Source organism: Rhineura floridana, chromosome 2, assembly GCF_030035675.1.
Source record: "Rhineura floridana isolate rRhiFlo1 chromosome 2, rRhiFlo1.hap2, whole genome shotgun sequence".
Lineage (NCBI taxonomy): Eukaryota > Metazoa > Chordata > Lepidosauria > Squamata > Rhineuridae > Rhineura > Rhineura floridana.
In genome coordinates, this window is record NC_084481.1 from 136,662,871 (window position 1) to 136,688,858 (window position 25,988).

The window sequence follows — 25,988 nt, forward strand, 5'->3', positions numbered from 1 at the left end:
CCAACCCCCTGCTCAATGCAGGAATCCAAATCAAAGCATTCCTGACAGATGGCTGTCCGGATGCCTCTTGAATGCCTCCAGTGACGGAGAGCCACTACCTCTCTAGGTAATTGGTTCCATAGTCGTATGGCTCTAACAGTTAGGAAGTTTTTCCTGATGTCCAGTCGAAATCTGGCTTCCTGCAACTTGAGCCCATTATTCTATGTCCTGCACTCTGGGACGATCGAGAAGAGATCCCAGCCCTCCTCTATGTGACAACCTTTCATGTACTTGAAGAGTGCTATCATATCTCCCCTTAGTCTTCTCTTCTCCAGGCTAAACATGCCCAGTTCTTTCAATCTCTCCTCATAGGGCTTGGTTTCCAATCCCCTGATCATCTTTGTTGCCCTCCTCTGAACCCGTCCCAGTTTGTTGGCATCCTTCTTGAAGTGCGGAGTCCAGAAGTGGACGCAGTATTCAAGATGAGGCCTAACCAGTGCTGAATAGAGGGGAACTAGTACTTCACACGATTTGGAAACTTTACTTCTGTTAATGCAGCCTAATATAGTATTTGCCTTTTTTGCACCCACATCACACTGTTAGCTCATATTCAGCTTGTGATCAATGACTATTCCAAGATCCTTCTCACAAGTCGTACTGCTGAGCCAAGTATCCCCCATCTTATAACTGCGCATTTGGTTTCTTTTTCCTAAGTGTAGAAGTTTGCATTTATCCCTGTTGAATTTCATTCTGTTGTTTTCAGCCCAATGCTCCAGCCTATCAAGGTCCCTTTGAATTTTGTTTCTGTCTTCCATGGTATTAGCTATGCCCCCCAATTTTGCATCATCTGCAAATCTGATAAGCATGCTTTGTACCTCCTCATCCAAGTCGTTAATAAAAATGTTAAAGAGCACTGGGCCCAAGACCAAGCCCTGCGGTACCCCACTCGTTACCTCCGCCCAGTTTGAGAAGGAATCATTGATAAGCACTCTTTGAGTACGATTCTGGAGCCAACTGTAGATCCATTTGATAGTTGTTCCATCCAGCCCACATTTAGCTAGCTTGCTAATCAGCATATCATGGGGCAGTTTGTCAAAAGCTTTGCTGAAGTCAAGATATATTATGTCCACAGCATTCCCACAGTCTACAAGGGAGGTTACCCTATCAAAAAATGAGATGAGATTAGTTTGGTAGAATTTGTTCTTCATAAATCCATGTTGGCTCCTAGTAATCACTGCATTGCTTTCAAGCTGCTTACAGATTGACTGCTTTATAATCTGCTTCAGAACTTTTCCAGGGATTGATGTTAGGCTGACTGGTCTGTAGTTCCCTGGTTCCTCCTTCTTGCCCTTTTTGAAGATAGGGACAACATTAGCTCTCCTCCAGTCACCCGGCACTTCACCGGTCCTCCATGATTTCGCAAAGATAATAGAGAGCAGTTCTGAGAGTTCTTCAGCCAGTTCCTTCAATACTCTAGGATGCAGTTTATCAGGCCCTGCCCATTTGAACTCATTCAAAGTGATTAGGTATTCCTTGACCATTTGTCTATCAATCTCAAGGTCCAATCCTGACCCTTCTACTTCATGTTTCCCGGGAGGGTCACAGGTCCTTTTTTGGGAGAAGACTGAGCCAAAGTAGGAATTGAGCACTTCTGCCTTTTCTTTGTCACCTGTTATCATTTTGCCATCCTCGTTGAGTAGCTGTGCCACCATTCTCGATATTCTTCACTTTGTTTTATCAGAGCAATTTTATATTGATTTCCACAGAACTTAATATTTTAATAGAATCCCAATCTGCTCAATGCTTTGAATAGAGATTAATAAATTTATGCCAGTGTAATAGTCACAAATGACATTTCCTTTAGAACAGGGTTTTTTTTTCACTTTCAAGTATGAGTGAAAGTGTTAATATTCTACATGAATATCCCATCTCAGGATTTATGGTTCTGTCCTACCTTGTTGGCTGATTTGATAAATTTGGTCAGAAGCAATGTAAAAACAAAAACAAAAAAACAAGTTAATCTGGTGCTGTGAGAAATACTTCTACCATCATCTTCTAAGAACCACTTACATTATTTTGACACACATTAACAGTTTGATTATTACATTTTGTAGATCAAGATGAAGTACTAATTGCAAAGTGAATGGGTTTTGCTTTCAACATCTGTATATAATGAAAAATATGTTATGCACAATGTCCTTCATGAAGTAGTTTGTGATTCCAGAAGGCAACATTTCTTTCTTTTGCTAAAGCAGATGCCTTGGAATATATCAGACTGTAAACCTAAGCAAGCTTCATGGAAATCTATGGATATCTATGCATGAATGCCTTATACTTCAAGTCCTCTTCAGGCACACTTCATACACAGAATAAGTGTGTGGAGCAGCCCAGGACTGATGTATTTATTATTGTGTTTATATCCCTCCTTTCCTCCAAGGAGCTCAAGGTGGCTCTCCCCCTCTCCACATTATGCTCGGAAGAATCCTGCGAGGTAGGTTAGCCTAAGACACTAGCCAAGGTCGCCCAGTGAGTGTCGTGGCTGAGGGGGGATTTGAATCCTGGTCCCCCAGGTTCTAGTCTGACACTCTAACCACTGCAAGACACCACTCTGCCCCAACTTTCCCATGCTGATCCCACTCCCCAACATCTGCTGTTGAATAGAACATATGAAAAGGGAAGTCTACCTGCACACAGTTGAACACATATTGAACAGGACCTCAGCACAATCAGTAATCCTATTCACATGGAGCACCTGAATGTGTACAACTCTACATGCATAGGATGTCTTCTCACATATCCCATTTAACAGACAATATAGGGATGGAGCAATGTGACATCAGGGACAGCAGAGCACAGGATTGCCACCCCCCCGCCCCCATGTGATTATTATATACTTGAATCGTGTGGGAAATGGGCTTAAGGGTTTGTTTGCAGTTTATAATTTCTTGCTTATGTAGTATGTACCAAATGAGGACATCCTCACTTCCAGTACCCCAAATCACAGACCCAGTAATTAACTCTGCAACTCAGAGTTGGATTTTCTCATTTAATATTAAAGCTGCGTGTTTAATGTTCAAACCACAAATTCCTTGTTCTGACACTATTTCCAAGGCTAGAGATAATTGTATACTAGTAAATGGGGATGCAAAGCTACTTTAAGCATTACTGTCTAAAGCAGGGCTGGGAAACCTGTGATCCTCCAGATGTTGCTGGACCCAACTCCCATAAAACCTGGCCACTGACTATGCTGGCTAGGGCTGATGGGAACTGGAGCCCAACAACATCTGGAGAACCACAGGTCGCCTATCGCTGGTTTAAAGGAAATGGCCCTTGCAACTCAAGTCAGAGGGTAGTTTTGTTTTCCTTGTCCTGATCTACGTCACAATGAGCACACAGATCAGGCTTTGCAAGAGTTACTGAACTGTTCTGGGAGCAGAACACCCTCCCCACAGAGGTGCACCTGGCAACTTCACTATACAGTTTTCAGTAAATGCTGAAGATGCACCTCTTTGCCCTAGCCTTTGACACCATGTATTTTTAGGATCCATCCTATGTTTGTGAGTGTAAGTTGTTTTAAATTGTTTTTAAAGATATATTTTAAACTGTTTCAACCCACCCTGGGACCTCAGGGTGAAGAGCAGGTAAGGAATTAAAATAATAATAACCCCAAATTTTTCACTTCACTGTAGTTACAGTTGAGTGATCTGTATGTATGGTGGGGAACCTGTGGCCTTCCAGATGTTGCTGGACTACAGCTCCTCTCATCCCTCACTATTGACCATGCTGGCTGAGGCTGATGGGAGCTGGAGTCCAACAACTACTAGAAAGCCAACTCTCATCAGCCCCAGGCAGCATGGCCAAGAGTCAGAAAAGATGGGAGTCCAGCAACATCTGGAGCGCCACAGGTTCCCCACCTCTGTTCTAGGGGGCACAAACATTTTCACGGGACAAAAGCAACCTTCAGGTCACCTGGCTGGTGTTCACATGAGCTGAGGAAAAGCCTTGGGATCCTCTGTAATATTGGTTTCCTCAGCCAAGAAATTGGTATGGAAAGGGCATCACAAAGTTTGAAAACCAATGTGCCAAGGTAACTGTCGAGTTTTCACTGCATGTTTCAATATAAGTGTTTTTACAGATCATCATCATCTGTCTGTATAGTATTTTCAGGTGTTCACAGTGTATCACATCCATTCTCTAGTTGTGATCCTTACAACAGCCCTGCAAGGTAAGTCAGTATTATTATCCCCTATATAGTGCGGGGGGGGGAGAAACTGACGTTCAGAGAAAGTGGCTTGCCCGGGACCACTTAATGAGTTTATAGCAGAGGGAAAATACAACATTGGGCCTTCCTGGTTCTCTTGCTACTATGCTACATCAGGCATCCATAGCAGATGAAACCATTTGATGTGCATCTTTGGGGAAGGGGCAGGAAATGCCTGGTTCTAAGCATATTCTTTCTGTCCAAGGTAGCCACTGTCTGATGAATATAAATTAGGGGAAAGATGTTTGGAAGCAAACAGATGTAGATGGAGCAATCTGACCAGAAAAAGAAGAAAAAAGTGCCAGGCAGAATAGGAGGACAAGCTGACAATATCCTGTGCTGCTCGCAGGTGGCAGAGCAGCAGGAGCTCATACTAGCCCATCATACAGTTAAAATTACATTCTGACCACGAGATAGTAAATGCATTTAGCATGCTGGACAGTTAATAGCCCTTCAAATTATGTGCCACTTTGAAGATAGTCAAACATATAGGTCTATCTGGACAAGACCATGAAAAGACATATAGATACATCTAGGCAAGAACACGAAAAGTTCTAACTTGAGTTTTAAACATTTTAATTCTATATATCAGACCTGAACTGATTTCAGTTAAGGTGATGAACTTAAATTGGATCCATACTAAATTAGTTTCGCTTGGGTCTCATTGAAGTTAATGTAAAAAGTTAATCATGGTCAAGTCCCATTAATTTCAGTGGGAACTAAGAGCAACTAACTTAGACTGCGATCCTCATTTTCCTTGAAGTAAGCCCCACTGAATTAAGTAGGACTTAGTTTTGAGTAGATATGGTTAGGATCGTGCTGTTAGGTTCCAGCACACTAAGTATTAAACTGTCTAATTTCATCTATTTTGAAGTCGTACAGACGACTGAAATATTGCTCCCTCTAAGATAAAACGTTGGTGGTGAGTGCTGACAGAAATGGAGCTAAAGATGAGAGGGAGGAAGGCCTGAAGCTTGCAGAAGTACTTTAAAAAAAAATCGCTGAAGGAGCAAAGAAACAAAACAGAACACCAAGCATAGCATTATGACTGAAGGTGCTTAGTAACCAGAGAATGTTCAGTGTCTGCTGGGAAAAGTGGGGGGAAGGAATGCTGTGCTTGGAGAGAATGGCTGTCTGGAATTCTGAACAGGAAGAGGATACACTGCAACATTGTGACCCCATCTGCACTATACATTTAAAGCAGTATTATACCACTTTAAAGAGTCATGGCTTCCCCCAACGAATTCTGGAAACTGGTTTGTTAAGGGTGCTGAGAATTGATAGGAGACCCCTATTCCCCCTCAGAGAGATAAAATTCACAGGGTTCTCTGGGAAGAAGGACTGACTGTTAAACCACTCTGGAAACTGGGGAATAGGGATCTTCTAACAGCACCCTTAAGAAATTCCCAGGATTCTTTGGGGGAAAGCCATGACTAAAAGTGGCATGATACTGCTTTAAATGTATGGTGCAGATTATGTTGCAGGTCCCTCTTGTGAAAGCTATTTCATAAAGTCATGATGTCTGTTCTCCCTCATACTGCTGTGGTCACTACATGTGGAAGAAACAGAGGGAGGGGTGCTATTATGTTTACCAGGACATGGCAGAAGATTGCCAAGGATGTCTGATGCAGACACTGCAATGCAGCATGAGGGAAGTTTCATGGTAGTGGCAGGTAAGCAAGCTCTGCATTCTGCCCCTCCATGCACACTACTATTGCCTACCTAAATCTCCATGTAGGAGGGGAAATACACCATCATTTCTGACGTACGGTTAAAGCATATGTGTATTTTGCTATGGGTTCCTGGCTTGGGAAGTTGTTTAAATTATCTCACTAAGCAGCCCTATTTGGGGGGGGGGAATGATAGACTCCAGTAGGGTAACCATTCACTTAGAGCAAGTCTCTCCACTTGCACTTCAGGAACCAAACCCAGAATTCCTGTTGCTACTTAGAAAGCTGCGACAATAATTACAGTGTAGAAAAAATCACCTTACCCAGCAGGTTTGTCAGCCACAGGGCCAAATCCTCCTTCATCGGTAGCAAATTAGCCTCATGCCTGCTCGCCAGCCATTGGCTATACTGGTGCATATCGGAGAGGCCAGGGCCTCGGGCCTTTGGGCTCAGGGCGGTGCACATCCTTTAACCAGTGGTGCTACCTGTTTTGTAGATGTAAAAGAAAGAAAATAGCTGAGTGTGCTACAGAAAGGCTTGCATTTTTATTATTGTATAGAGTTGCTAATGGTCTGCTTCAATATGAGTGTAAAGTAGAAGATGCCAGACAGAGGACAATTCCATGAAAACAAGGCACGTGATGATAATTGTGTGTTTATTTCTTTACATGGAGTGTTTGCTGGTGGTAATCTAGGAACAGGGGCTAGGTGGGAGTGTTTGTACTTATCCCAGAACACATGACAAAAAATCTCTGCAAGCAGAGATTTAAAAAATTCATATAAAAATTATGATTAGGCAAAGAAGTAAATTTCACCTCAAAAAATATATATATAGGGGGATTCGCCATAGTAGGTTTAATTGCTGACATGTGGAGAAAAGGGATATTGTCATATATAAAAATGACCCTGAAACAGCCCAAAAGGAGCTATTCAGTGATGTATTTCTGTTAAGCGGTATGTACTAATCTCCATTAAATATTTTAATTAATTAATTAATAATAATAATAATAATAATAATAATAATAATAATATTTTATTTATTGGTCGCCTATCTGTCCAGGTTAGTGGACACCCTAGGCGACTTACAATAACAAAAAGCTATACATAATATACATATACAAAAACAAACCACAGTCCTAAACAATTTAAAACCAATTTCCAATTAAAACATCATAAAATTAATCCTCCTTAATCCCACCAAAAAAAAAAAATTACTTAATTAGTTTTTAAAATAATGAAAGATTATACTTTATCTTTATGAACATGACTTCTGCTTCTCTTTTAGGTCCTTCCTTAAAACCTTACTCTTTAGGAAAGCCTTTGCAGAGTCATTGTAACCTAACCTAGCCTGCATCTCTACTGGTGCTTGTTTAGGAATTGTGTATCCAAATCTCCATCATTCTTGACCCTAGGGTGAGTTACAAACTATAAAAAATAATGAATATAATACATATCATTATATATTTATTTATTCAAAACTAAAAACTATCTTCTCATTCAGGAGGTTGAGCTTCCCCATTCCATCAATCATTATTCATTGATGGGAGTCGGATCTTGTCCAACATTCCAATCCTGTGTCTTTTCTGTTTAACAAAGGGTCAAACTAGATGTGATAGCAGAAAGCTCATTTGTTTAAACCTGGGCTTGCTAAAGCAGGGGATGGGTGCCTGATTTTTAGAACAAAAGAAGAGCTCTGCCTTTTTCTCAACTAGCATTGGAGCTCAGATGAGACCTCAGGAAAGGAAAGGTGTGAAGGAGGCACTCTAATAACTTCTGGAGGTCCACATATTCCCCATCCCAGTTTTAGAACCAACCAAGTGCTTCTTTTTTGCTCTTATTATTGGGAGACCTCCCCCAGGTGATTGGAACAGGCATGGGTTTAATGAAATGGCTCGCATCTAGTTTTACTGCTACCATTTTCATTCCAGTTCATGTTGGAGAGTGGCAAAACTGGGAATGGAGAGACTGAGTGAGCCTTTATGTGTGTTTGAATCTTTGCTAAAGATTATACCTTCCCTGCAAATTAGTCGGACAGAGACTTTAAGCTTTAAAATAAGAAATAACTACTTTATTCTGGAAATACATACTTGATAGGAAAGAGTTCTACATCTAGCTAATTAGCTAAGTTCGAGATGCAAACACTAAGCCTAGAGTTTGCCCTCATGCTTGGAGGAGAGGGAGAGACAAAGAGAATATGTCTGCTCTCCCTCTCAAGAGAAAGAAGAAGGAAGGAGGGAAGGAGATGTGGTCAACATCCTATGCATATCAGTCTAGCAGGAAGGATGAGACAGCAGGAGATCAAAGGACAGGTATAGCCTAGCAACCAGAAGGTCTCCTCTCTAGCTACCCTTTATAACCCCATGCAGCCTCAACCCACCAGCTTGTGAGTTGAACCACATATTCCAACAGTTCAATGGTTGTACCGCACAGTTTCTTCCAAAAGGAATCCAGTAACATAACAAAAACAATAAAAGAATATCAATCTAACTTGGCTCAAGTATTGCAAGAAGTCTGAAAACATATCTTATCAACCATGTTCTGGATGGTGTCTAACACACCACTGCTAATTAAAACAGATGTCAGACGTAATATGCAGGTATATCTAATTATTTATTTTACTATTTGTTGCATGTTTACCCCACCGTTCCTCCTGTCAGAGCTCAAGGCAGCATATAGCAAACCACATGTCAAAATATTGTGTTGAAGTTCTCTAAATGGCCAGAAGGAAACAGAAAAACAACCCTAGCAGCCTAGGAGTATCCTGATGGCATGTGCCAGGGCAGGGGGATATTGCTCCTATTATCACAGCACTTTTGTTATCTCCAAGGTTGTATCCATTTCCTTTCTTCCTTAAAAGTAACACACACACCCCGAGGGAAACAGTGTGCATTCCTATTGTGTATACCACAAATAATCTTTCTAAGTTCAGTAGCATGGCTGATGGCTGCTAATCCTATCAAAGATGGGCAAATGTAACTGCACCTTGGAGCGCTAGGTGGGGAATTAAAAAAAAAAGCACAAGCATTTGCCATTATGAATTAAGGAAGAATTTTAGCTTAATCCTAAAGAATCAGCCAAGCCAAGGAATCTGGATGTTGTCCCAGTCAATGGGTAAGGTCCGAAAAGAAGCACGGCTTGTCAGCTTGCATCAGGCTTAGAACCCAACACTCTAGCAAGTTACACAGCTCTGAGCAGATGGATTTACAAAGGGCGCCTGCAGTCTCTCTTAAAGGATAAGATGTGACTCTGCCTACACCTCCAAGTTTCTCTGTGAGCGTCAGCATGGGCAGTGCAATTGCCAAATAACTGCAGGATGCGCATACAGTACTCACACAGCTCTTCACAGCCTCAAAGAGAATGGCAATGTGAAGAGCAAGGGTTCGGTTAATGCATGAAAATTCTTTATGCTGATGTTCCAGACCCATCCATTCTGTCTGTTTCTGAGAATTTGAAAGTCTCAGGCTGCAATCCTAATTATCCTTACCTGGTAGTAAGTCCCATTGAATTAAGTTGGGCTTACTTCTCAGTAGGCATGCATAGGACTACACTATTAATTACAGAGTTTTTATATTTACAACAGCAAAACAAAAATTGCACATTCTTAAAATGAAACTTACACCTTTCATTCAGCATGATTAACAGTTCCTTCATGGAAAACATCTTACCAGACCTAAAGCTACCTTGATATATGCAACCCAATTCTGTCTGTAACCTGGCAGCAACCATTCCATCAAACCACAGACAAGGAACAGAAGGACCACTCTCAGCTCTGCTGAGAAGCCAGCTCCATCAGGCTCTTATCACCATCAGCTATCACTTGTTAATAGTCATTCCATCAGCCTTTATCATAGGAGTAGGAAACCTGGCCCCCTCTTTATGTTGTTGCACTATGAACTTATATCTGTCCCAGCCAGCAAGGCCAATGGTCAGGGATGATGGGAGTTGTCGTCCAACAACATATAGCAACAGGTTCCCCATCCCTGCCCAGGAATGAAGTAGGACCACCTGAGAGACCAGCAACTTTTGGCTTTTCCTCTCAACCCAGTGTGTTGTTTCAAGAACTTTGTAATTAAGAAGTAGCATCTGAGTTTACTTGTTTTCCTGCCCCCTTCCAGTTTTCCTTTTGTGTCATGTATTCTAGATTGCAAACTTGAGGACTGGGATGGTAAGTTGTTCTAAGGGCCTTTAAAAAAAAATCTGAAAAGCCGGGTAAAAATCCTTCATATAATTCATGTATACCCAAAAGTAAGTCCCACTGGTTTAATGCTTATTCCTAAACAAGTGTGCACAGGATTACATTAGCTGGTCTTTTAAGTGTTTGTGTCTTGAATTCATTGGCAAGGGGGATTGATGGTTGAACCAAAAGATTAAGTAGCCAGATCCTAATACAAAAAAACAAAGGGGAACTATAAAATTTGAATGTCTGGAACAAGGAGTGTGTTCTGTGCTTTATGGATATATAGATAAACTGAAAATCCATCCATTTATTAACTAAGTACAATGATCTGATTTTTTTCATTTGCAAGAAATGATATTTTTACAACTCCTTGCTGGCAGTCTATAATTATGTTATTTAAAGAACATCAACATATTTCATTTATTATGCAAACCTACACTGCCTATAACAGAAATAGGCAGGAAAAGGACGTGTGTGTATTTATTTGCTGTGATTTATATTGTTAATTTGTAAGCTGCCTTAAGTGTGATTTTATAACAGAAAAGGGGAGGCAAGATTTTAAATTTATTGTCCTTTGTATAAACTGTTTCAAAATTGTTTGGAGGGATGGCTGCTGTGATGTGTTTTAAAGCACTCTGATACCCTTAGTATTTTACAGTTTTGAAGTTATTTTAAAATGTTTTTACACTGACTGTATGTCACTTTGGGGAAAAGTGATGTTTGAAGAGACTTAGAAATCACACACACACACACACCTCTGCAGTTTTCTCATTTCTCATATGAATCCATGCTGTTTGTCAAACCACATGCCAGTCATTATGGCAGGGCAGGGGTGAGGAAACCTTTTGGCTCCAGGGGCCAAATCTTTGCCTGGCCCCACCCTGCCGGCCAACTTTGACAGATGGCAGCATGTCCTGCCCACCTGTCAAAATCTGTTCTGTGGGGTTCCCAAGCTTGAAAACCACAGTGCAAGAGGTGTTAGCAGCTCTACACTTTGCAAGCCTCCCCATGCTGCTTTTTTCCACTATCAGTGAGAACCACAGGGAGGCTTGCATAGTCCTGACATGTGGCATCAGATGTAGGGTGGACGGACTTGGTTTCCCAAACATAGCCTCATAGGCTAAATGAAAAGTAGGGGTAAGATTATGGATGTTTTTCCAGGGGAAAAGAACTATTGCAAGGCAGAGATAATACTGTGCTGGCCTTGCGATGCCTACGTAGAGTAAGGTCTCTGTTATGTAAAAGGCAGGAATTTGAGCTTTGTCTACAGTAGTGGAAATTCCAGGAAACAGAGGAAGAAGGCAGAGAGATCATAAGAAGTAGCAGGGTCAGCGCCAAGCTATCTGTGGCACACAGGAGATCCATGAACAGGATAGCCCAGGGGATTGCTGGGCTTTTTTTTAATTCAAAAAAAGTTGCAGGGGGTGTGTGAAATTCAGGGAGTCAGTGTCTTTCATCCTGTGCCACTTCCCCAGTTAAAATGGCCCCCAAAGCTGATATTTGTACATGAATACCATTCCACCCCCCAAAACTGGAGCAAATATAATCTGTGGCTCATTCTAACTGGGGAAAATGGCATGGGGAAATGGATTTTAAAAATCCTTGCTGAACACCACAACTATCATCTGAGTCAGGACCCTTGCAGCTGTTTCCCCCCCCCTTTCTTAAAGAACTTATTTATAGTACTTTTACGGCACATCTAATCTAGTCACATCTGGTAGGTTAAAGTCCTACATGAATGTGGCATTGCTAAATATGCAAAGATAAGATTTGTTTTTTCTAATCTGCAGTTTTTTATGAATCTGAATGATCATCACTTGCTATGAACCAAAGCTACAAAGCACTGCAATGAGCCCTGCTGATTTCAATATGCTGCTTGTGGTGCATAAAGCCCCACATACATTGGAAACCAGTTTCCTTCCCCTATCATACCCTATGCACTCTTTAAAATTAATCATGTGGAACCTCTTACCAAGACTATCCAGGTGCCTTTATATAAGAAGAGCTAGCAGAAGACATACAGATGTGTGCTAAGTATCTGTCCCGGAACAGTGGCATTTCTTCTCCTTGGAGCATTTTTTCTGCAATGTTGCAAAAGCCTTTTTCATTTGGAATAGTTTGGGGGAGTTGGATTTAAGCTAGCAGAGAACTGAACTTCTAGGACTCATTTGCTTTAGCTGGATGTTACATGCATGAATCACTAGCTGTCAGCAATGCTTCATGTACACACTGAAGTAAAGTGTATAGTTTTACACCTTTTTTCCCTAGGTTAATTATGGACAATTCATCCATTCACCACATCACTGGGGAAAACTGAGTAGGACATCATGTGGCCATTTAATCACAGGTGTCACACTGAATTTAAAAAAATAAAATAATTAAAATAAGTTGAAAAATAGGCCACTAATTCTGACGTATTATCCCACTCAGAGACATTCAATTTCTAGACTGGGTAAGACAAACAAAATTACTATGCATTAAATTTTGTTGGCACCAAATATCATCCCCTTATTTGTTTCTCTTTTCTTTTTGAAAATATGCTGGCTGTTTAACCTTTTGTTGCTGCCAGAAACTTGCCTTCGACTCACACACCAACACACATTTTTGAAACTGAAAGCACTACTAATGGAAGTAAGACAAATGTGGGCTTAATGTGGTCAAACTCTGACCAGAACAATTTTTCCTGTTTTATGGTCAAATAGTGGTGGGTGGAATGGTGGGGAGGAAGGCAGGAACCCAACAGGTGATGCCAGAGCCAAGGATAGGCAGAGCCAACTAATTGTAGTTTTGTCTCCATCTTCAGGTCTCAAGCCTGAAAATCTAAATCTTCATATATTGTCTGCTTACCAATATATGTTTTGTGGTAGAGAATTTAAAGTTCAATTAGCCTAGCAGAAAAGTTTATTTTATTGAATTATGTACAGTTCATCAGTCCAAATTTTGTTTCTATGGTGCAACCACACTTGAAATCCTGTGTACACTTTTGGTTGCCATGTCTCAGAAAATATTTTAGAGTGCAGAAAAAGATTCAGAAAAGGACAATGAAAATTATCAAGGGGCTGGAGCAAGTCTCCTGTGAGGAAAGGTTACAACATTTGGTTTGTTTGTGTTTCTGTTTTTTTAGTTTAGAAAAAAGGATGGGTAAGAGAGGGAATAATAGAGATGTGTAAGATTCTTTCTGGAAATAAACCTTTCTCTATCCACTTTCTGGAGAAAGTGGATAGAGAAAGGTTTTCCCTCCTCTCTAATACTAGAACTCAGTGCCATCCAATGGGGAGGAATGGTGGAAAATTCAAGACAGACAAAAAAAGTACTTCACACAACACATAATTGAACTATGGAATTTGTTTCTGCAAGAGGTAGTAATGGCCACTAACTTGGATGACTTTAAAAGATTAGACAAATTCATGGATAAGGCTATTAATGGCTACTAGAGATTATGGCAGTCTACCACCTCCAACGCTGATATATTATGATATACCGCCCAATTCCAGTTGCTGTGGAACAGGAGAGTGGAGAAAGCTGTTGTGCTCATGCTCTGCTTGCAGGCTTTCCATGGGCATCTGGTTGGCCGCTGTGGGAAACGGGATGCTGGACTAGATAGGCCTTTAATCTGATCCATCGGGGCTCTCCCTGTGTTATTATCACAATTCTCAAAAGAGTCCAAGATAGCATGCATGTGAATTTGCTCACCTTTATCTTCCCAGCAACCTAAGGTCATTCATGTCATTTAAGCAGAGATTGGGGTTCAAAACTTTCTGGTCCACATCCAGTTCTTACATGCTTCATTTGGGTTATTATGGCCAAGACTTATATTTTTCAGTGAAACTCCTCAGGAAATTGACAGGCGCATTAAGGATTTCAAACTTCTCAATGCCTTCATGTGGTTCTGAATTTGGATTTTTACATGAATATGACATGCTATAAAATACATACATTACACACTTATGTGAAATTGGTATGTTTCTCAAGAAATCGTGGCATGTGATGAACTATCTCAGTCTAGCAAGGGAAGATAAAGGGTTGAAACACTTACCTCTTCAATGTCCTACTTCAGTAACAGGCCCTCTTCATGCTTCCCTTACAAGGTACTTTTACTGGGAACAGGACTTTATTTACACATAGTTGAGCTGCGCCTCCTATTTATGCAGTTTACTCGCTCTCTTTCCCTCCGCCCTACCTCTCTGATAGTAATGAGGCATCTCTAATTCTTAGCCTTATTGTCCATGTAAAGGATTCAGTGCAGGATAGTTTACAGTACACCTAATGGCATGTAACAGTTTCAACAAGCTGGAAGGTTTCATTCCACCCCATTCACTCCCACCAAACAGTGAAGTTTTTATGTTACTAGACAGTAGTGCATTTAGTCTTCTGTGTATTGTAGCTCGGCCCAGTAGCTTGCCAGCCCAGTAATTTAAACCGTCTGCTGATGTTTGTCAGCGATTGCCAGGGGTAAGCAAGGGAGGTCAGATGACCATTTGCTATCATTCAGCCAAGCTGAGTGATAGTTGTTTTTTGTTGGCACTAATCAGCAACAACCAAAAAAAATCAGCTGTGTAAAGGTGGAAGAAACCGGTTTGTTCAAAGACTTGATAAAACCAGGTAATGTTTTGCAAATTATCAGTTCAGTTCAGTCCCAGGTATGCAGTGACCACAGACATCGCTTTGGGTCCTCACAGCATGATCCTATACCTCAGGTTGCAAATTAATTGACTTTCATCCAATGGGACTTTCTTCTGAATAGCCATATATGGGATTCAAGGCTTTTTTCTGTGATAGTACTCACCGGTACAGAGAACTGACACCTCTTTTTTGCTGCCCTTTGTGCTTGCACCCACAGTACTTTTATCAATATATAAGTGCCGAGATCTCATTTTTTACCAAAAAAGCACTGATAGGATTTCACTATTAATTGCCCCAAAAGCTAAATATAAGCCTCCTGCTCAAGCTCTTTCTTTTGGTGTCAAAAGTCAAGCTTACAAAATCACTCCTGATAAACAAAGTAAAGCAAGCTGAATGTTGTGTCAGCAACTGATCTGCAATGAACTCTTAGCATTTAGGTAAAACTTGAGTGTTCAGAGCTTTACCTATGCATTGTCACTCTTCCAACAATGTGGTAAAGTAGGCTGGTATTGTTATCGCTATATGGAAAACAGGAATGGGGAAAGATGAAACTGAAATGGATTTTCCAAGGCCACCTACGTCATTCATGACCGAGATTTCAGCAAAAGACTTTCTAGCTCTCCATTCAGATGCTTAGGGTGCAATCCAACTGCTATTTACAGCAGGCTGAGGTGAATTGCGTATGGTAGACCTCCAGCTGAGCCAGCTGGATTCTGGCTCAGCAAGGCTACATTGGCATAAGCCATCCAGGGGTCTGCCGAGGAAGCTCAGCCTGGGATAAGGGGAGCTGGTGGAAGGCAGTGGAAGGCCTGCAAAGGATGTTCCTTGGGCATGTCATAGGAGGGGCCAAGGGGGGACTTATGCGATATCCAGGTTCCATTCAGCAATGTCCTGTGGCCCTCCATTGTGGCAGCCAGTACGCCAGAAAAAAGGGTGGCAAGAAACATGTATTTTCTTTCCTTTTGCCATGCCCTGCTGCTGTAGCCAGCATCCTCCCCTCTATGAGATCTCCCAGTGGCCGCTGGATGTGGAGGTCCCTTCTGCCAGCTCCAGCTCCTCCGACTCTGCTCCTGCTGGCCGCCCAAAAGTTGGATGGCTCTGTCCACCACTCTGCAACACTAGCTTCCACCATTTTGTCAACCCATAAAAGCATACATAGTTTCAATCAGTGCGGGACAGACAACATCCACTTCCTGAACCAAAGGAGGATATGGTATAGGCATTAACTGACAACTAATCTGGGTTGTTATTTGTACATAAACTGAAATAATATACTGGCAGCAGTGGAACATTCCTGGGTTAGTCAATTCTATGTTGATTGCAGAGGCCTTTCCCAGCTTTTATCACTGGAGGGACCATAGCTGAGAGGAAGAGCACATGTTCTGCATGCAGCAGGTCCCAGGACCAATATCGGGCATTTCCAGTTGCCGTTTTTGAAAGGGAAAAGACCAAGTAACAGGTGAAAGTAAAGGTCTCTGGCTGAGACTCTGGAGAGCCACAGTAGGCAATACTGGGCTAAATGAACAAATTGCCTAGCCTAGTATTAGGCAGCTTCCTGTGTTATAGGGCACCAGAAAGTGGTGATGGGAGGGAATGTCTATCACAAAATAGTGAACATGTAGTAGTTTTCCAGAGTCAACATTCTCGGGATGCAATTCACAATATTTGGGATTGCAGGATTCCTTTTGGAATAGATTTCCAGCCACTTTCAATGACACCTCCCATAATTATTCTTGCTCTAAACCATTTTGACTATGATTGAGTGAGTCAAGAACGGCTGCGTGCCTTTTAAGGGTTCTGCTGTAGAGATTCCCTACAATGAACACAGCTCATGTTAGTGAGCAACAGCTGCAACAGTGTAAGTCTGCCTGGCCTGTTGGCCCTAAATGAGCCTCCAAGTGAGCTTTATTTTTCACTGACCACCTTGAACATGTCTCTAATCACTCTAAACTGAAGAAAGTATACATGATTTAACATTGCTTTAATAAGTGAAAATATATCACATGGGTTTTTTGAGGTCATTTTATAGTCCTGCCAAGGTTGGACGTCAAGCAGATGCCTGACTGACCAGCCTTAGTTATACGTCACTGGAAGAAAACAAGAAGAGATGCCTTTCAAGAAGTGACTAAAAGTGGCAGAAAGCAGCAGCAACAAAACTAATGAAACAGGGGGGTACCAGCTGCAACTGCTGAGAATCTTTGGCTTTCACGGTAAAGCAGAGCAGCCATTTTGGAAAGAAACGAGTAGTGAGGGATCAGGAGCCAAAGCTGAGTTCAGCAGGATCTAACGTAAGTTTATGTGATCCCTGCTATTTCTCATTAACACAGAAAAGGCATTTCAAAAGAGCAAAGCTCTACTGACGCTTCATCTCCCTTCTGGTTTGGTTCACAACCCTGATGGATTTCTTTTCAAACAGGAATGAGGAAAAATTGCACATTTTGTAGTTAACACTGAAAGTTGCCAAGAAGGTTGCTGGAAATGAGAGAGACTTGGGGATCCGATATTCATAAATGAGCACTTACATTGTGATTGCAAAGTATATAGATTAGCTAACATAATTATTGTTGTAAGCAGATATGAATCTACACACAAATGGAGGCTTATGCAGGCAGGATCACATTGCCAATAGCGACTAACGATGAATGAACCAAGGTTTCACTTTTAAAAGCAATTTACACATCTACGTAATATGTACATCTTGGATTCAATCCAAAGATTGAGAAGCAACCCTCATTGCTACAATTGCATGAGGTACTTGGATGCAAACACATTCATGCCATGATTTTTGAATTTTTATTCATTACAAATTATATACCCTTTGATTGTAAAAAACAAAACAAAACCTCTTAGCGGTTGATGCCTATGTCCCACCTCCACTGTCAGAGCAGTGTGTCGCTGTATACCACTTGCTGGGGAATCACAAGTGGGGAGAGCGCTGTTGCACTCAGGCCTGCTTGCAAGCTTTCTGTAGGCCCCTGCAGAACCTGGGTGTTGGACCAGATGGGCCTTTGGCCTGATCCATCAGGGCTCTTCTCAGGTTATCTGCATTAAAGTGCAGGTGCACATTTTCTCTTCTATTCATATGGGGACTGATTTATTTACTTACTGTTAGCCTGACCATAGGTAGCTGAGCACACAGAAAGCAGTACATACAAGTATGGATAGGAGCGGGGAAAGGGGTGGAGTAACAGGGCCATATCCACTGGTGAGGATCCAAAGACAGAATCCACTGCAGGCCAAACTCTGAGTCAAGAAAACCAACTGACTGAGGCTGGAATGATGGGGCAGGGAAGTAGCAGGTAGATAAGGAAGCTGACAGGCTAGAGGAACAGACAGTTTGATAAGAAAAGACATATAGAACAAGATAAGAGTGTAATTGCAGCTCAGTGGTATAGCATCTGCTTTATATGCAGGTTCCTGGTTCAATCCCTAGTATCACTGGATAGGGCTGGGAATGTGTCCTGTCTGAAAGGCAAGCCAACAATTGGATTATTTTCCAGGCAACTACCCAGGCCTGATCTGGAAGATGTTATGGTCTGGTCAAACCAGGAGAACCTTACACCAACTATGTCAGCAGAGTCCCAGGTCGATTTTCACATACAGAAACCAAAAACATTTCTCTGTTCTTCTTTTCTGCATGGGGTTGTGTGAAAAAAATCCCAAAGCTTTACATTGACTCAATAAATTAGGATCCTGGTACAGGTAATTATCTTCAATTGTTAAGGCAGAATGACTTGGGTGGGGAAAGCAATTTTGTTTCAAAATTTAAAGCCTGATTTCACAATCAATCCCTCTAATAGTGAATGCAGCTGGTGAGTGCCAACAGAATAGTAGTCAAAATAGGACTACTGAGAATTAAAAAAAAGCTATCAACATGTTTGGGTGAATCTCAAAGTTTGCATGAGTACAAAAATTATTTAGGAGAAAAAACCTGTAAAGGATGTGAAAGCCCACCCTCCGCCCAACAGCCCAATGTAATGTGAGCATGCTCAGTGGCCACACACTGCTCTATCTGTTGGAGGGGGGAACAGAAAATGGGAGGGAAAATGAAATGCAGGACCCTGGAAGAGGGCATGACTGCCATGCCGGAATCATAAAAAGAAGCACCCTGCACTGCAACATTTTGTTGCATCTGTCATTTCGACACTTAAAATGTAAATCAAAGTATTTGGATTCAACCAGTTTAGCTCCACTTACCTCAGCGGTTCTAAAAAAAGTATTTTGATTCAAGCATGGACAGTGAGCCCTGTCAGTAGGGACTGTATCACACATAATATTTTACAGTACCCAATATACAGTTGGCGTCTAATAAATCTTAAATGATAGTAGCAGTGGCAGTAGATGTTTTTAGTTTATAGATCTGATATATTTTATCCATTTTATTGGCACTTTTATGTATATGATGCAATGAGGTAAACTGTTTTGAGCAATTCTGGAAAGTCTGGCACTTGTGGCCCTCCAGATGTTGTTAGACACTAACTCCCATCAGTGGCCAGTGGTCAGAGATGACAGAAGTTACAGTCTAACAACATCTGAAGGGCCACAGATTTACTTCCCCTCTACAAAATCCTGCTAAGATGCTGCCAGACAGAAAAGACAGCACCAGACTAGATTGGCCATTGGATTGACTCAGTAAAGGCCAGCCCCTTATGCTATATTAAGTTCTCAGAGCCCCTATGGAGTAGGAAGAGGGGAATAGAAGATAAGAATCTCAAACTGTTAGACTTTCTTAGTGATCAGAATAAAAACCAGACATGTATTTATTTCTAACAGTTGTAATTGTTTTCTGCCAAAAAGCACACTATGACATTGCCATAAAATAGAAAACTACAAAAGGACAGAATCAGAATAAATAAGATTAGAATAGGACATAATAAATAGTACTGGAAATGCTAGAACAATAATACTAGAAGTACAAAACAGCAGAGGCAGCTATCAGTCGCTGTGAACCGGCTAATATAGATTCACATTTTCCAAATAGATTCACATTTTTCTTATATTTAAAGAGGCTGCTTTTAGGCAAGGGTCCTTAAGAGTCAGGCAGTAGCTATTGTTCCTTCCAAGAACATATGTGGAGTAAAATCCCCTCTAAAGATCTTCAGTGAGAGGTTGGAGGATTCCAGTGGGAAAAGGTGGCCCTTAAGGGTAAAAATAGTTTTCCATCTGCCTAGTGCAATGACCTAAATGTGGGCATTCTGGAGTACTTCAGAGTAAGGTATAACACAGTCGGGGATATGGCTCCACTAAGCATATGAGTTCATTCTATCAATGCAGGATGGGTAACAGCATACTAATTATTCTATCATATGTCCCTCTCTATCCCTGTCCATCGAAATATAGTCAAAATAAAAGTGCCTTGCACTGCTTCAGGAAGATGTTCAGGCTCAGGCAAATGTTCAGAATTCTAAAGCTGAGGGGAAACCTCTGGGAATAATCCTCTGTGTCCCCTTGTGGACTTTATTCGGTACATAAATGATGTATTTCAGAGAGTACTCTAGGTTGAGCTTATGCTTCTCGGAGGTACACAGGGAAGAGAAGTTTGATTTTGTTTGCATTTTAATGAGAAACTACCTGATTAGTTTCTCAAACCAACTGAGACGCAGCAATCCTTCGAAATTCACACTTCTCTGAATTTGGCAGTGCAGTTCTTCAACCAAGCAAAATGTACACATTAGTTAAAACACCATACAAAATGTGTTTGTTAGGATAAATTCACACTAAAATGCTGAACTTTTTTTTTTAAAGTAAATTGCTGTAGAAATGTGGAGAACTGAATTTAAAACTGAGAAAACGAGAAACTTAAAGAGATCTGACAAATTTTTTCATCTCCACACTGGGCAAAAGCTATCCCTGTCCATCGAAATATAGTCAAAATAAAAGTGCCTTGCACTGCTTCAGGAAGATGTTCAGGCTCAGGCAAATGTTCAGAATTCTAAAGCTGAGGGGAAACCTCTGGGAATAATCCTCTGTGTCCCCTTGTGGACTTTATTCGGTACATAAATGATGTATTTCAGAGAGTACTCTAGGTTGAGCTTATGCTTCTCGGAGGTACACAGGGAAGAGAAGTTTGATTTTGTTTGCATTTTAATGAGAAACTACCTGATTAGTTTCTCAAATCAACTGAGACGCAGCAATCCTTCGAAATTCACACTTCTCTGAATTTGGCAGTGCAGTTCTTCAACCAAGCAAAATGTACACATTAGTTAAAACACCATACAAAATGTGTTTGTTAGGATAAATTCACACTAAAATGCTGAACTTTTTTTTTAAAAGTAAATTGCTGTAGAAATGTGGAGAACTGAATTTAAAACTGAGAAAACGAGAAACTTAAAGAGATCTGACAAATTTTTTCATCTCCACACTGGGCAAAAACTGCTTATAGATCATCACCAGCACCTTATACTGAGGTTTAAAGACATTTGTGAATCTGTGCAGCCACTGAAGGACTAGAATACTGTGCTTCTTATTAACATTCTAATGCTTCCATTATCCGATCTTGGTATATTCCAGAGAATAAAATAAAAGGAAATTCATATTAACCCTAATTACATCATAAGTATGCTTTATGGTTATTCCCCTCCCCCAACAATAACTGGATACAACATAAGCTCACTCGTATACAATCACTATTATATTTTTGTAAGGAAATTCAATATTTTTTCTCTCGTTATTCTATGATCCATATAAACCATACCACAACCAATTTAGCCCAGAGTTCTGGAACTCTCCCAGATTAGCTAGAAGCATACTGTACATGTTAAAAGAAAAGAGGAGTGGGGTGGAAGACGAGGAACCACCATCTGAAACTCATTAATCAATTACAATTTTTAAGGGCTTACATCAAAATGTGATCTATTCTGATAAAGTAAACTCTAATTCACAAGCAGCCTTTGTCCTTTGTATTATGAATACATTTGATACAAAGTGCATGGTGTGCTTAAAGCACAGTGGGACAGGAACCTGGCACATGCCTACATACTCATGCCTAATTCTTATGTAAGTCTTGTGGGTTGGAAGCAAGCACAGAATGAAATTAGCAGATATATTTATCTTTAAAAGCCTAAGAACTTCCAATCCATTTTTTCTTCAGTTGCCTCACTGAAATCAGCCCAGAACTGTTTGAGAGCAAGTGAGTCCTGTGGATTGTGAACTTTCATTGCCTCTTCAGGTAGGGAGGTTTTTCTGATCTTTCTTGTGGAGAGAACAGGTTAAGCTGGGCAATTTGAGTCTGTTCAGTCTTGGTGGGGCTTTTTATTAGTTATGGCATGTGAAGAAATACAGTTTGCAGTCTGCAGGCACAGGTATATTTCTGGCTGCCTTAAGTAATTCTTCTACTTCTCAAATCCAAGGATTGTCAAACTGTGTGAAGTCTCACCAGTTCTGCATTCCTCGCTGCTATAGCAAATACAACTGTACAGATACTGGAACAGCAATGGCACCAGTGAACACACAAATCTGCAGTCTGAATCCTGCAGTTCATTTGTTCAGATGTTTTATTTTTACATTGGCACACTACGTTTAAACAAACCAAAGTTTTGGGCCTAGTATAGATATTCAGTTATCTATTTATAAAAAGGGAAGCATTAATGCTCAAAGTTTAATTTGTAAAAAAAAATGTTGCACTCGGGTCCTGCTTGTGGGCTTCCCGTGGGCATCTGGTTGGTCACTGTGAGAACAGGATACTGTTCTAGATGGACCACTGGCCTGATCCAGCAGGCCCTTCTGGTGTTCTTACATGCTTTTAAGCATTCTCTCTTACTTTGCAGCATGTTCTAGAACAGGGGTGGGGAACCTTTGCCCTGCCCTCAGATGTTGCTAAACTACAAGTCCCATCAGTCGCAGCAAGCATGGCCAATGGCCAGAGAAGAGGTGAGTTTGAGTTCAGCAATACCTGTTCTAGAGGTGAACCCTAGCATGAAAATAGATCCCAATGATCAAAAGCCATGCTGGAGTCCCTCATTCCCCTCTCCCCGAATGCTAGAAAGTTTAGTTTCCATTCCACCAATAACAACCACCCTATTGTTTTTTCTGTCGCTCCCCAATCAGTCTATAGACATATCAGTCACTTCTGCAGGGGGCGGGCTCCGCTACTTCAAACAACCCGCTCTTTCTCCGTCCGATCAGGATTTCGTCAGCTGGCGGAGGCATTTGGCAAGGCAGGCTGCCTTACAAACGCGGCTCCACAGCCCTGATCAACGGCTTCTCGCGCCACTCGAAGCGCCTTGCAGAAAGTCAGCTAATTCCCCATTCAATCACAGCCCACGCCTCAAAGCCCATTATATTTGGCGCGCTGTCAGCTCGGCGCTGAAGTCTTGATCCAAGGTTTAATGCGTTTGGAGAAGGGCTGATGGTAACCTCTCCCCCCCGCCGCTCCCCTTCCTCCTTTCAGATCACGGACAATATGGCAAAAGCCAAGCTACGCTTTCGGTAGTATGCGGAGCTGCGTCAGAGGTGGGTAAAACCTGCAATGCGACGGGCAAGGAGGGGGCGGGTTCTCTGCGCATCCCATTCAGCCACTTTCCAAACCCTAGGAAGGTTGGGGAAAGCTCTCCTCCTCCGATCCCCTCCCCCCGGGAAGGAGAGCAGGCTTCGATCGTTTCGAGGGGGTGGGGGAAATCAGTCTGAAGCAGCCAGGCAGTAACACGATCCTTTGCAAAACACCAATAATAGCGAGCCTGTCTCTTCTCTTGTCTGTAACGCCCTCCACCGCGGGGGAGATGGAGGAGGGGGCGGGAGTGGAGAGCAGGAGGGCAGCGCCTTCAAGCTCCGTCCCAAGGGGGTTGGACAGGGTTAACCGGCCTCTCCGCGGTTAAGCGAGGGAAATGCTGACCCCATGAACACTTGCTTCCACGCTTGCTGCGGATGTGTCCAGATCACAATGTGCATTTTTTAAAAACACCTTATTTCTTTTTTGCACAGCGTAATGAATGTAGCTGAAGAAAGTGCTGTGGGAAGAGGCAGATTTCATGCGGAAGTTCTATTTCATGAATTAGGCGTTTATTTGTATTTATCTGTTTGCCTTGTCTGCTCCCCCAAATCCGAATGTTCCAGATGTGATGGCCATGAATCTAAACAACTAAAAAAAACAACCACCGCCTGAAATCGACGCATCCAAGCGGTGCAAGAGAGCAGGGTAGAGAGATAATACTCTCAGGCTGCAATCCTGAACCCACACCTGGGGCTGGAAGCGACAAGTCTTCTTGAACTCAGTGTTACTTAGTTCCGAGGAGTTCATAGGATTACGCTGCAATCCTATACACACTTACCTGTTGGCCTCAATGAGTCGCTTGCTCAGTATGAATATCTTGATTCTAGGCTCAAATTAAACGAGGGAATCAGTAATGTCTTTTTCCTCCATTACAACCGTATGAGGGCCTAGAACCTAGTGGGTCCAGAAGGCTGTGCGAAGGGACCCGATGTGCATAGTTACTTACCGCTCTGTGGACCAGCTGCAAAAATCTAATTTGCAGAAATCCTTAGCAGTCCATCCACCTTCGATGGAGCCCTTTTGACAATCTTCAAGATCCACCACCACCCCTCCTTCCTCTCTGCTGTTTCCTAAGGAAATCGAGGGTCTGAACTTACCTCCTTAAACAATACTTGAACTGCAGACATGATGTCCCAGGTATAGAAAATATGAAATGGGCATTTTTCCCCTCACACGCCCACACACCATATAAGGCTAAAGTGATGGCTTTGTTTTACATATGCTGAGCCCACTAGCTCACTCATTTAAGAAAAGACAATGCCAACGTTCATTATAGGGGCGGAGGTGGATTTCCCTATCTGCATTCAAATCCCATGTTCATGCGCAAAAGCTGTGGCGCAGAACGCGACCACGCTCCTGAAAGTGGAAACAATGACTCTCCAAAGAAATCTACGCGCATACGCACGCACCCCGTCATGTTGCTCCCTTTCCAGGCACTTTGAAACTTTGCACGGAAACGAACGCGGCCGTCCCAAAGAGGCGGGCTGCAAGAGCGAAACCCAGACATTCGCCGCGCGCTTGTTTGTAAACTTTGGCGAGGCGAGCCCTAGCCAGCCGCGTGGGCAACAGCGAGAGTATTCCGTCTTGCAAAAGCCCCGCGAAGGTGAGGCGCTTGCTTGCCATCACGCTGTACCACGAGAGAGACGGACAACAATAGAAGACTCTTGTAAGATGCGGCTGGAACTGGGAACGGCTTCTTCCCCTGTTTTCATCCGCACTCTTTTAAATTGAACTGCAGCCATGAAACAAACAACGTGGCGCGCGCGTACACACACCCTCCCCTTGTTTAAATCAGCTGAAAGAAAGAAAAAAACACCACCTAGTCAGATGTTTGTTATTGTTTTTCAGCGGCGGCCACCAGAGTCCTCTTCTCCCTCCCTCCCCCTCCACGGCTATTTATTAGTAGCCAGCCAGCCAGCGTTTCACACCCGCCTCTCTTGCTCTTTGCAACAATTCTCACTCACTTTCTCTGCGCAATGCCCCACAGCTCTTCTCCTCTTGCAGCCCGTCCTGCTTTCCTCGCCTGAGCAGCCCGGCGGCAGCAGCACTACTGCCACTCTTCATACTTCTGATCTCTCTCTGCTTGGTGCTCTCTTTGGGAAACCTTTTTCCCCCTCCTCGCCAGAAACAGATTTCCTACATTTCATCAGTCCACATAGACTGAACGGAAGTTTAACGCTTACTTTTTCTTGGCGGAGGGGAGGGGACGGGGGGGGTTGAAACGACGACACGGCAAATACAACTGACACCGGTTTACCCTTGAAGCGCAGAGATATTGAATTACAAACTATTGGCAGGGACTTTGGGCTGAGAAGGGTCCAGCTCCTACTTATGCTGCTTCCAATATTCTGATTGAGGGGCGATGGGGGGGGGAGAGAGATTCTTTAAAAATAATAATAATAAGTCAACTGGGATTTATTGAAGGCATATAATTGAAAGCATTGTGTGCTGTGAAATGTTTCGTCTTTGGATGAGATTTAATTTTAGCTTTATTTCTTAAAAGGTGAGATCCATGCCCCATTGAAGTCAGTGGCAAAATTCCCATTGAACTGAACGTGAAAAATAAAGGGTTGTGGCTGGTTTATTGTAGCATTAGCTTTCACAGGCAATTCATTTTCTTTATCAAATGTCTGGGAAAGCTCATACCATATTAATGTTAGTTTATTAAATCTGTGCATAGCCATTGGCTGTTACAGAAGGAACACAGTCATTAAAAACATCAATAAAATACAAAAAACATTTAGTAGTACTATACATGCATATTTAGTTTAAAAAATTCTATAAACTTAGC

The 25,988-nt window shown here is 42.1% G+C and overlaps 1 protein-coding gene across 2 annotated transcripts in view; it reads right to left on the reverse strand.

Annotated features, from left to right (window-relative positions):
• The window catches only part of GAS2 (growth arrest specific 2), a 208,598-nt gene extending 183,268 nt beyond the window's left edge, over positions 1-25,330 (reverse strand). The window contains exons 1-2 of one of the 2 annotated variants that reach the window (XM_061610615.1): positions 25,162-25,330; positions 6,234-6,395 (exon numbers count right to left, since the gene is read on the reverse strand). In XM_061610615.1, the coding sequence (XP_061466599.1) occupies positions 6,234-6,375 (142 nt within the window). In that variant the 5' untranslated portion in view covers positions 6,376-6,395; positions 25,162-25,330. Of the gene's footprint in view, positions 1-6,233; positions 6,396-24,294; positions 24,461-25,161 lie in introns of those variants that run through there. The other variant, XM_061610616.1, reaches the window with a different exon arrangement.
• Between the last annotated feature and the right edge of the window lie 658 nt (positions 25,331-25,988).